General features: G+C 33.5%; 1 protein-coding gene across 1 annotated transcript in view; it reads right to left on the reverse strand.

The window, feature by feature from the left end:
* Nucleotides 1-13046, reverse strand: part of LOC148950498 (MD-2-related lipid-recognition protein-like) — a 28205-nt gene extending 15159 nt beyond the window's left edge. Inside the window, exons 1-3 of the mRNA XM_089091633.1 lie at nucleotides 12879-13046; nucleotides 8935-9063; nucleotides 5211-5377 (exon numbers count right to left, since the gene is read on the reverse strand). Of these exons, the coding sequence (XP_088947759.1) occupies nucleotides 5211-5377; nucleotides 8935-9063; nucleotides 12879-12966 (384 nt within the window). The 5' untranslated portion in view covers nucleotides 12967-13046. The remainder of the gene's footprint in view (nucleotides 1-5210; nucleotides 5378-8934; nucleotides 9064-12878) is intronic.
* Nucleotides 13047-13381: the final 335 nt, after the last annotated feature.

A 13381-nucleotide genomic window follows, 5' to 3' on the forward strand; every position in this document is an offset into this window, starting at 1 on the left:
ATTTCCGTTCAAATGAGCCCTCTCACGATATTTTAGGACTGCTGGATAGATACGATCACCCCTGTAAAAAAAAACAAAAAAACAAAACAAAAAACAAACAAACAAACAAATAAACAAGCGTCCGTGATCATTCTTCTGACAAAAAATACAAAATTTCACATTTTTCTGATAGGACCTTGAAACTTCCGCAGTACGGTTCTTTAAGAATGTGAATCTAAAGATGTGATTTTAACTAATGTTCTATGACTTTTTGGGGATGTTTCCCCTTTTTTCATAAATAAGACAGATGTCACTAGGTGTTCAACTTTTCAGGAGTAAAACTAACCTTGATAAAATGTATATATTTGAGATCAGCATACAAATTTTATTCTATTGATTTATCTGTGGGTATCAAAATTTCGTTTTTTAGAGTTTCGGTTACTATTAAGCCGGGTCACTCCTTACTTACATGTTTGTTACCACGAACTGTTTGATTCTGTGAGACTTTTAATCTTCTACATAACTGAAGCCATCACAACCTCTACAATAGGATTTTCTTATCGACAAATATAATACATATAGTTTCTTAAATACATTGAAGTACTTCATATAAATAGAAAAAAAAATATTACCATTTAAAATTGCTGAAAACTAGGTTCCTAAATTTCCTAAATTCCTAAGTTCCTAAATTTGGGGAAATTCCCCAAAGAAATTTCTCGATGGGGCTGATGATGACCTGCCTTGCCTTTTCCACCTCTGTGCTGGTAGATATGGGAATGTAACATATTAGCTGTATAGAGAAACATTTTAATTAATTCCTACTCTCCCTTCCTGTTTCAACATTTATCTGAAGCCTCAGGAAGACTGCGACTACTTGCGATTGCGACTGACAATACTTACAACTGTGACTGTAATTACTATCGACTGCAACTGCTTCTGACTTCAACTTTGACTACTTACGGCCGCGACTACTTGCGACTGTGACTGCTCGCGACTGCCACTACCTGTGACTGCAACTACTCGTGGCTGTGACTGCAACTACTTGTGACTGCGACTGTAATTTCTTGCGAGTGAGACTACTTTCAATTGCAACTACTCCTGACTTCGCCTACTTGTTACTGTGATTACTTGCGACTGCCACTACTCGCGATTGCGACAACTACTACTTGTTACTCTGACTACTTGCAACTGTGACTGCAACTACTTGCGACTACGACCAATTACTACTGCACCTACTCGTGAAGGAAACAAATCTTGACTGCGACTACTTGTGACTGCCAGTACTAATACTACTACTACGACTGCAATTGTGACTGTGACTGCTAATTTTTCTGCTACGACTCTTGCTACTGCTGCTACTACTACCATTACTACTACTACTACTACTACTACTACTACTAATAATAATAATAATACCTCTACAACCATTGCACTAAAATAAGGGAGTTCAAGTGGATCCAGGTTGTCAGAATGACATACATGCAATAGCTCAGAAACAAAATAGGGTATTAAAACTTTCAGGGAAAGTTGGGGCGATGTAAAACTAAATCGAAAGACACTATTTATATTTATATTATACAAAGGCCGTTTGCGCAATATTCCAGGCACAGCTAAGGGCATTATGTTGGCACTTCCGGGGCGTGTTTTGGGGATATCAAACTAAATCAAGAGACACTATGGGCATCCAACATCGTCGAAAGCGCGTGTCAGCGATATCTAATCAACGGAAAAGTTTATTGAGTTAAAACCTCATGGGCATGCTTAGGGAGATGTTAAACTAAATAAAAAAAAAATACGAGTATCCAGGTTGTCAAAAAGACGTACCTACAGTATCTCAGGAATGGCTATGGGCATTACGTTGAAACCTCCAGGGCATGTTTGGGGGATGGTCGATTAATATTTGTCTATACTCAAGGTTGTAAGATGATGGTGGTCAGATTTATGTCAGCCCTATAGAAGCCCAAAGATACAAAAGACTTTACAAATATTCCCTTCGTTAACTAATAAAAATAACACGGCAATTCAAAACGAATAGAAATTAATTAGAATTTTTTTTTCGAAAAAGAAGTTTTTTAAAGAAAAGTAAACAGCTACATTAAACCTAAAATGAGCAGAAGTAAACTGAAATAGTAATTCAAGTGTAAAACAAACACAAATCATAATCAATAAATAAGTGAAACTCAAAACGAACAGATCATGCAAAATTATACAAGGTTACAAAATAAAATATATTACACAAAATAATCAAGTTAAACTTAAAAAAAAAACAGAAACTACCACAAGGAGGAGTAGGACTAACATCCCCTATGCCTTCTAAGGACTAAAACGTTATTTGCGTTCTACGTAAAACAAAATACATTTTAAACTTTTTCTCTTTTATAAACCTAATAAATTCAAAATTGCCGAGACCTTCAGGAATGAATATATATATAACATATATAAAACTGTCAATCTACGTTTCAATAGTTTTTTTTTCCAGTAATCTTGGTCATTATGACAATTTTCTTTCCTTTATTTTGTTGGTGTTATGACAAATAAAAACACACTGCTCGTAATAAAAATTGCTTTCAGTAAAGTGTAAATATTACGTTCTGGTTCATAGGAAGTGATGGTCCCTGGATAGGTCATAGGAAGTGTTAGTTCAACTCTTGTTTTCGGTAGTTTCTGTTCACTTTAAGTTTGATTTGATTATTTTGTGTAATTTCCGTTTGTTCCAATTTTCCCTTATTCATTAATAGTAATTTGTGTTCAATTTAAGTTTCACTTATTTATTAATGTTTATTTGTTTTCGTTTTCACTAGAGTTACTATTGCATTTAATTTCGGCTCATCTTAGGTCTAATTTAGATCTTTATTTTTCATTGAAAAACTTATTTTCTGGATAATTTTTTTTTTTTAAACTAATGAGCTAAAGGGAAAGTCAAAGAAGGCATACATTTTCGCCATAAAAAAAAAAAATAAAAAAAAAAACGTTCTATATCACTTATAAGAAAAGATAACAAAAAACTTCAGCGCCATTGACGGCGCATAGGGCATCGGAAATTATCGTCTTTTCAGTTACTGTTTTTTTTTACATGGACAGGTAGCAAGCCTGTCGCCTAACCTTGCGATAACTGGGGCCAAAAATCAGGCCCTGTAGGCTATTGTTCTGTAGAGCTCAATACATTGCGCTACAACAGGATTAATTTACTTGTATAATGTCGATTCTTTTTTAATGGGTTCTTAATATTTTCCTTAAATATTATACGTCCTGTAAAGTAACAGGATTTTGTTTTAAATCTCTTTAACCCTTTAACCGGCCCTAGAAATTGAGAAAAAATAATATATTAAAATATATGTGTCGCTTGATCAATGGCTAGGGTTGTCATACAATAACAATTATTGACACTAATCCAGGCCGTTCAAAAACAACCCATTAATTTCGAAAAACAAACTCACTAATTTACAAAAATGTCTAGGCTTTGTATTTACTCAAAACAAAAGTTTGGTATGATTGTTGTTCGTCTTAATTTAAAATGTTCATTTATAATCAAGCTAAGTATTCCAAACTCAGTCAACAGCATATAGCCGGTCTTAAGCCTTAAAGTGGTATTGGACGTTTTTACACTTCCGAAATATTTTTCAAATACCGTTTGCTAAGCTAATCACAAACTGGTGATGACCAGGGTAGTATAGATCAGGAGGATCAAATTGGGCTTGAACATACACCACTGGCGACTCTGTCCTCTCTTGCGCCCGGGGCAAAATCTTGATTAGAACTCCCCCTGTCTCCCAAAAACTTTCAGGCCAAGTTAAAAAAAAAAAATCATTCTTCCAGCCGCACCACTTTCCTTCTTATTACAAGATGACATCCTGTAAAATACAGGTATATATTGATTCTCGTTGTAAGTAGCACCCTCCGAAGCAGTCACCTTTGTTTGCTACTCTTTCCTCGGGAAAGTAGAGGGCTCCCGAGGGAATAAATACAACGTTGAAAGGTCCCAATGACTTGTAATCAATATTTGCCTAGTTTACGGCATTCTTGTAGGTTCGTACTGGGTTTTGCGCCATATTTTGTTGGCGTCGAAAATTGTGATGGCGTTGTTCTTCTAACGTAATTGCACACCAGCAATTCTCTCTCAGCACACCTCTTTGTTCTTTACTCCATTTTTGGCACATTTTGATATTCGCTTTCTCGCTATCGCTTGTAATTATCGCTGCCGCTTATCTTCAAACCACATATTTCGTTGTTCTCGCTCTGGCATATCTTTGAGCCGCAAATTTCTTTGTTCTCCACTTTCATTTTTAATTCGTTCTACTCCTTTATGTCGCATGTATTGTAACTCGCATATTTTTTTGTTCTTCACTTTTGTTTTTGACTTGTTTTAATTCTTGCTGCCGCTTATCTTCGAACTATGAAAATTTTTTCAATACCCTTTAATTTAGCTTTCTACTCCTTTATGTCGCATGTATTGTAACTCGCATATTTTTTTGTTCTTCACTTTTGTTTTTGACTTGTTTTAATTCTTGCTGCCGCTTATCTTCGAACTATGAAAATTTTTTCAATAACCTTTAATTTAGCTTCTCGAATTGGTCTTGTCACGTTTGTTGGTCTAGGTTGTTCATTTGTCCTCCAGGCACTATGAAATTACTTAAAATGCCTTTTTTAAATAGGCTAAAAACACTTGGTATATTATGCTTAGCTATGTTCCTATGTTCCTTTTGTAATGTTACATGCGTCATAGATATAAAAACGATACGTTCACTCCTGGGGGGGGGGGGAGGGGTTAAAATGATAAAATTTATTCAATTGAAATATACTCATAAATATGACGTCAATCATATGATTGTTCTTGTCAATCATATGTTTCTTGTGTAATTTTGCCTGCATCATAGATAGGCTACTAAAAACAATACGATCACTACTGAGGCAAATATGACGAATGAATGCTTTTCGAATGTATTCATGAATATGACGTGACTCCCATGAATCTTTTTGTTTTCCAAAAATAAGGCTCTTAACGAATTTTCTCAAACTTCTGGCCTACATAGATCGTTTTTTAGGCCAGAATATCCAGGATACCAATTTTCCCGTTAAAAATGTAGCCAAGAAAATATATATATATATATATATATATATATATATATATATATATATATATATATATATATATATATATATATATACCGCTTTTAATTCTAATCAGACACATTTAAATTAACTGACTGCTATATAACATAAAAATTACTTACACTCGGAAAAGACTTCGCAATGTTCAAATTATATGCGTAGGTTGTTGCTTTTCCATTTTCAAGGGGGCAGGTAGTGAAGTTACATCCATTAGAGTTCATGTTTGGAAGTGGCATATCCACCAGCTTATTTGCCCAAAAGGCCTTTGAAGAGAGGGATACAACTTTCTCTGAAAAGTTAATTGTAATTAGAACAAAAGTTAAGACAATAATAATTTCAATTAATAGTTCGATATAGTTCGGTAGTGAACTATATATCGGGGGAAATAGAGGTTGGTGAAAAAGGATATGAAAAGTGTAATTTAAGGTCACGATGGAAGGGGTGCCCTAAGGGGGAACGGCAGCCTGAGATATCAGATGAACCTAAAAGGTATAAGAAAATTGAAATGTAATATACCTCTATTTTTATACCCTGGTAAATTTGGGAATTTTTAATTTTTATAATATTTTAATAAATTGAATTTTTTTGAAGAGGTTATTTTTATTAAGAAAAGAGTAGGTGGCATAAATTATGAGATTTTTCTAAAGAAAATTTTTAAGGTCACCAAGAGGAGAGGAGGTGGGATTAAAAAAGATATAGTTCGATATAGTTTGACTTTAAAAGCCTTTTTCATAAAAATGTCAAGACAGCAAGTCAATGAGGAAAATTAGAAACAAAAGTATGCTAATAGAAATAAAATAAAACTCATCCAAAGGGTATAAGAGACAACGATAATACGAGTATTTTTTTCTTACATTTTTATATTTTGTTAGGACGGTTGATATTTTGAATAAAATATAGAGAGCTTCTGTAAAGAGTGGAGACACATGAAATCGTTTTTTATTTCATTCTAAAAATAAGACTATAAATTGTAGCAGCTACATTGACTGTAATTTTATCTGTGTTCTTTTTCCTGTCCTTATATTCAAGCTTCGCAAGATGAAAATTACCTTGAAAAAATACTACACACATACATTCTGGGGAGTATTTTGGACTATTTGGGTAACAGCTTTCCTCCTATTGCCGAGTTAATTTAAGTTTAATATAAGATGTTACATTCGTATGCCATCCTGCCCTAAATGGGGAACGCTGGAGGCTATCCCCTTCAAAAAAAAGACTTGTTAAAGGGATTCCCTTTGGAAACCATGAAAATGACGATCTTAAAATCCAGTTTTTAATATTTCAAGCATCACCCGAAAAATATCTCAAGGGGTTACTTTCAGCAGTGATTAAAGCATATATAAACATTAAAACATAGAACGGACATAAATTATTCCGTTTATGAAAAGGGCTGTCCCCTCCTCAACTTCCCGCTCTTTATTCTAAAGTCTGACTCTTTCTCACAACTCTTTTTTTTTCAAACATAAAAAGCTTTAGCGTAAAGAGTGGGGCGTTGAGGAAGGGACAGCCCCTTTCATATAGGGAATAATTTCTGTTCGTTTTAAGATTTAATGTCACTCCTTACTTATTACATTCTGAAAGGAAATTCCTTTAGCGTGTAAGTTGTTGGGGCTACTTTTTATTGATCGTAAAATAGTTTGGGCTAGGTTAGTGTGATGGATATAGGCTAGTTAAATGAAATATTTGGAAACTCTTAATTTCATTAAAACAAATATTTCAGCCTTATTGGTGACTTAGTTCCAACACGATAGAAATGTCCAGACTATTATTTTTACATAACAAAATCTAAACGTGTTGAAAAGCTTCTTGCTTTGATTTGATTTCAACAGATTATATAGGCTACTGTATGAATATTAGACGTACAAAATCAGGGTTAAAGGCAGTTTTAAATGTACAAGACGGAATTTTTTCTAAATATTTCTAACCTAGCAAGACCTTAAAGTGAGTTTCATGTTTAGAGAACCCCTGCATAATGTTCACTATATATTTTTATATATGGTATATGTTCCTGTCTTTTTTATTTTTTTTCAGTGTAGTTTGCTTGTTTTAGTCCTATTGGTCAAATATCACAGATTCTTAAGGAACCTCTAGAGACCATCTGAGGAATACTAGAGTTTAGCAGAACCCTGTTTGAGAAACCCGTGACTGAAAAAGGGTTAGAGGCATTAACCTGTACATACACAATGAACAGACACTGCAACCTATTGATTTGAATGTGTCATGACTTCCCAAATGAAAATACTAACTACGGAATTTATATCCTAAGAAATATGTACCTGTATTACTTGCCAAGACGCAGTGACATAAAACTGTTAAGAACATAAGCGAAATGCTGTAAGGTTAAAGTTGGTACCTTCATCAGACTTTTCATAACTAAAATATAATGCCCGTGCCGCATCATAGTTACAAGGGCCGTTCTTTTCCTCATGTTTGTGCTAAGATCTTACATCTTTCGACAAAGAACGCTTTTGTGAAATCTTAGCACTAAGATCTTACATCTTATAGCGTTCTTTTGCAAACGTCTTTTATCATTCTGCTCTGATCAGCGGTCTAAAAACGATGATGAGTATATCACCAAAGTTCTCTCATCATTGTTCTACATTGCAGAAAGATGGCGTCTTTCACACTTTTTGCTAACATCAGTGAGCTGTAAGATCTTAGAACAAAGATGAGTTAAAAGAAAGGAAATCTTTGGAGAAAGACGTAAGATCTTAGTGCAAAAGAACGGGCCTACATTTATCGATAAAGAAAGCCAAATATCATGAATGGCAAGGCAATTTTCTTTATTTTAGCGTCACACTTGTATTTAAAATGCAAAAAATTAAAATTGCACGAAATTAGTTTAAAGAGTTTGTACCAACAGTAATTTGTGTCCAACTGTTCTCTACTAATACTAAGTCTTCTTAACTTTTGTCAGATTCCTCTCACAGATAGAAAAACCGCTGTACTAAGTTTCCATCTTTTCTAGTTTTAAAAATTATGCCTTAAACAATGACTCTGATTGGTCAGTCAAGAAATTTATGTTTGAAAGTTGAACAGTGTTCAACTCGAGAAATTACGAACGGTGAACTTAATTGGCGCTGTAGTTGTGTGTGATTTTGATTTTATCAACAAGTTTGACTATAATGTGGCATGGGCATAAATCTACCAAGGTAGGTTTATGACGCTTTAGAGAGTCTTGAAGTCAACCAACTAACCGGAATCAGCCAATATAACAGAAAAAGTATTTTAAAGGTTCAAGATACCGCACAGGGCCAGAATAAAAGGGGGAAACATATTAAGGATTCTGAAGATAGGTGGAACCGAAGATTAACTTGTTTTTAAATTTTCAAGACACTACAAGTCTTAATAGACTTGTTAGAAGAAAAATACAAGATGAAATGCTTAATGTTTCGAGAATAATAAAGTTGATAAGTGAAATTTTTTAATAAATGGTAAAATTCAGGGTTTGAAATTAGTCCCTTAAATTGCATTTTTTTTTGCGACTATTTTAATTCCCCCTTTGTAAATTACTGGACATAGGAGGAGGAGGACTCCAATTTCACAAAAAATATAATAAATCTAATATCTTTATTTTCTATATTATATTAGTCCTTTTAGTTTAGTTAAAGAGTCAAAATTTCTTTTTCCTTGACCCGTTCCGACCAAATGAGATGATTTGGTCATAAAATTTTTTGGTATAGGAGCCATGAGGACACTATGGCTTTTTTTTTCTCACATAAAGCGCCATGTAAATAATAGGGCTTGTATGTATGGTGTTTTCCCCTAAATCCTCTTAAACTAAACCAAAAAGTGATTGATGTTCTGGATGTGTATTTATAGCAACAAACAAAGGATTGAACTTACTTTTGATATTTGGTGTAAAATCCACTTCAATAGATACATTGGTGGCTTTCTTCAGTACACAAGGCTTGTTTTTCAATGCCTCTGGACAGGGGTTGATTCTTATTTCACCCAGTTGTCCGTTACCAAAAGCTGTAAAAGAGGAATAACTTATCAGCCACCTTTTCAAGGTATATTTTGAATTGGACTATATCAAAGACTAACTAAAAAAGTTTCTTTTATTTCCAACTTAAATTGAATTAATTAAAAACCTTTAAAAATGTTTCTATTATTAACTAGTACTAAAACTATATCAGGTTGCAGCTACCGCTGTAAGCACGATTTTAGTTTGAAAATCAATTTATGGGAATTTTGAAATATCAATAATAAGAATCGCTAAAAATTTATCATCTTTGAATTTAGTGTATATTTACGAGAGTATCCGTTACCACAAAGCGTTATGAACTCGGATCCTTCAGAGTCGAAAGAGTCCTTTCGCCACTCAACTGTTGCAACTTTTTACAAAAATCTATCATTAATTTTGTGATGTCTAAGACGGATTAATAATGCGTGAAAGTATATCTCAAATGATTGTGGATTGATTAAGTTTTTGTCTCCTCTAATATTAAAAAAAAATGAATTTATAAACAATATTTTTAATCGTTATTGATATTCTAATTTGTCACTTACTGAAACAGTGTATATTCTTAATTGTTTGTATGAACAAAATTTTGGTGATCTAAATACTCTTTCTTCTACGAACTGTAGGCTCTACAGCTAGTTTTTCAAAAGTCACACATACTTTGCCTAAGAGATGTTATTGAGCTATGGATTATCTATATTTAAACGTGCGAGAGTTGTGTGCACATGTATTTACCTATATTAAATATTATATATATACTCTATTTATTCGAGAAAAATATACAGTTATTCCTCTCTTCAAAGGATTATGAACGGCAGGATTTTTTTTTTCTGAAAATAGGCACATTAACATTTTCCGACCTGAAAAAAAAACACGATCTTGCTAGACAAATCACAACTTCGAATTTTTTTTTCCATTGGTACTCCTATCAAACATAGTTTGGCTTCTATGACCTCATGTATATTTATAAAAGACGACGAATGAGTGGATCAACACGGTATAGCTGACATTGACAATTACCAAAATGGCCGAAACACGGACGTAAAGAATTCTGATTGAACAATCTTTTGACTAAAATGTATCGAAGAAGTTTGTTGTTTAAAGGGGTTGTTTGTATAGTTTTGGGCTTTTAGCCCTCAAACTTGGCTTGTTATGTTGCCCCAATTTGTTTTCATCAAAATGGCTATCTTAAAATTTTGCTCCAGAGCCATTTTGGGCTGCGCTGACACCTGTGGTCACAATTAACAAAAAGCTGTTTGCTGTCCAATTGATTTTCCAAATTGAGTGGTACCATCTAAGGCCGTATCTAGATGGGTTACCGGGTTTGACCCTCCCCTCTCCTCCAAAATTTTGTCTGAATCGTAAAAACGTAACAAAATGCATATTAACAAATTTTGATGCGTTCTTTAAAGTTTTTTTTTTAGCCTTTGAAAGGGGCATCCTAAACTTGTAGTTTAGGACCGGATAGACGTTACCCCAGCTTTCTATGACCATCTGTAGTATATGAAGAAGCTGTAAAAGAGAAAAATAATACATTTCTAGCTTCGTCATTTCGCTAAAAAATTTTCATGCTTAAAAAATATCAAAGACTAACTTAACCGTTTTTTTTTTATTTCTAATTTAAATTGAATCAAGTAAAAAAATAACTTTACAAATGTTCCTATTATTAACTAATATAAAACTATATCGATTCAAAATGGGCTGAAATTAATTTAAAAGATGAATTAAAAAAAAACAAGTTTTTTAAAGAAAAGCAAAATTGTGCATTGCCTTGTGAACGACCCCTTAGAGCTTTTATACTAGAAACTCTTTGTGAACAATAGGTAATCTACATTGTATTCTGCCATTGCACCTAGGGCTCTGGGGGTTACGTTGACCGCATGTACACACTTATTAGACCTTCAAGGTTCTGCAACTAGCTGATAATCTCAAAGTTTGGATCCAATATTATGGAAGTTGGGAGGGGCCAGGTAGCAGAAAAGAGAACAGGAGGAAGGACGGTTCCCATCAAATCAGTTTCAGAGCTTAAAAAGGCGTTAGAAATTATAATTTAAATCGAATCAGCCCCCTTTCAAGCTTCGATGACCATCAATCTATAAGAATTGGCAAGGGGAAAAAGTTTGTTCGACTTTTTCTGGCTCTTAGTCGGGTCTGTTCTGGACGGAACCGATTGGTTCTATTTTTCCTTGTGCATTGGGCTCGCTTTTGCCCAAGGACTTAAGAATATAATTCTCAAGTCAATAAGGGACATTTTTTCTGACCGTTCTTCGGGCCTCATTTCTTCTTAGCGCCAGGATGCAGGGGACAGGAGACATATTTACTTGTCCTTTCGAAAATATTGAAGAAAATTTATGTCTCAAAGTTTTGATCATATGTCTTAGGGATTTAGTTAAAAGGGTACGGGAAGAGTAGAAGTTGCTCCAATCACTCTTGGCTATTAAAAAGACACCGAAACTTTCAGTTTCCAGTTGAACGACCCCCCTCCAGAGTTCCTAGGACCACTCTTTCCACAGGAAGCGGCGGGGAAAAAATAAATAACTAGATTATAAATTGAACGCTTATTGTCCTTTAAATGGGAGGCGCTTGTCCACTGCCCCCAACACCTTGAATTACTTTGAATCTTGCTTTTCATGTCTACTAAGAGAATGAATAAAACTCCTCATTCTTCTTTAAGTTATTGGTTTTGAGCCATCGAGAACTGGGTTCGTTGTGAAGCGAAAAGGAAAATTACGAATCAGGCATGTAATATAGGATTTACGCATGAAGTTAAATGTTTTTTCTTATGTCAATAAAAAAAAAAGAAAATTTTCTCCATACTTGTTACTCTGTTTTTTGTTTGTATGGAATGGCTCTTGAATTAACTGGCTATTTCTCTAATACTAGCACTTCTTTTTGTTTTGTTTATGGGTAAATATTGAGCAGTTCATACAATTTACCTACGAATAAAGTGAACATACCATTAGATGCCATTTTTTATGCTCTTTTTGAATTTAATAATTGTTTTTCTTGCAAATTCAATTTAAGCTTTTTTCGGACCCTTGAAAATAATAATTTCTTTCAATGGTTTTTTGGTATAAAAAGGGTTTAAAATTGGTTTCAAACTTACTATTTCATTATAAATTCCATTTTTTTGAAGTTTTACAATCCACAAGCATTGATTTGTCACAATTAAGTTGGATAAAAAAATCGAACAATTTCTCAATTTTTCTATCTGTCAGGTTTCTTCTGTCGGCTGTAATATTTTTCGACATATAGATGAAACGGCAGTTTTTACAAAATAAGAAGAAAACATGATGGAATCGTTTTGATTTTTTTTTCTTTAATCTAGACTAATCAATATTATTGAATTATACAATCTTTACAAAATGGATTTATAATGAAATAGTAAGTTTGAAACAAATGTTTTAACCCATTTTCTTATGAAAAAAAATATAGAAAGAAATTATTATTTTCAAGGGTCCTAAAAGGGCTTAGAATTGAATTTGCGAGAAAAGCAATTATTATATTAAGAAAGAACATAAGAAATGGCATCGAGTGGTATGTTCACTTTATTTGTAGGTCAATTATATGAACTGCTCAATGTTTACTAATGTTTCTATTTGCTAATATCCTTATTTTGTTTAAAAATTCAAAGCTTTAAAACATAATCAATTATCAATGTATTGGGGCTTGGCCGCTTTCACAGCTACAAATTCAGACAAGGCTCTTCGTAGAATATAATGTTGTTTTTAGAGAATAAAAGTTCCAAACTAAAACCTTCAAGAAGAAGATTAATTTTGCAGACTTTTATCCACAATTATAAGACTACAAAAATAACTGAACTTACTTTTGGCTTTACCACAGGGCCTGTACATTCGGAGAATTTCAGAACAAGCACAAGCTAATAAAGTTACAAATACTAGCAGTTTCAACATTTTTTCTTTTTCTTTTACTGTTGAACGACACAAGACAGTCTAACATTCAAAACTGGGGCAAAGAGCTGGAAAGATCCTGGAAGTAACCTTGGAAACCCCATTTTTATGGACTTGCGTTTCAATTCATCGTGACGTCTCTTACTCTCCTGCCAAATGTTTAATGTGCTGAATATGGCAACCCTGTCCTGTTTGATTATATTTTTGTGGCAAGATAATGCCAAACATTTATAACTGGTTAATTATCAAGCTTCTGGTTTTTTCTTTGGCATAAGATAAAAAGAGTCGTGTGAGAAATTTTTGAAATGGTATGATGAAATTTGATTCATATTTCCGTGATTTAATTACGCGCTTCTACCCTTTTGATAACCTTTGTAAAACTAATGTGCACTCTGTCTGAAAAATGATATAGAAACAA

The sequence above is a fragment of the Artemia sp. Qi Xiang Cuo genome, chromosome 7 (assembly GCF_049724085.1).
Source record: "Artemia sp. Qi Xiang Cuo chromosome 7, ASM4972408v1, whole genome shotgun sequence".
Taxonomy (NCBI): Eukaryota; Metazoa; Arthropoda; class Branchiopoda; order Anostraca; family Artemiidae; genus Artemia; species Artemia sp. Qi Xiang Cuo.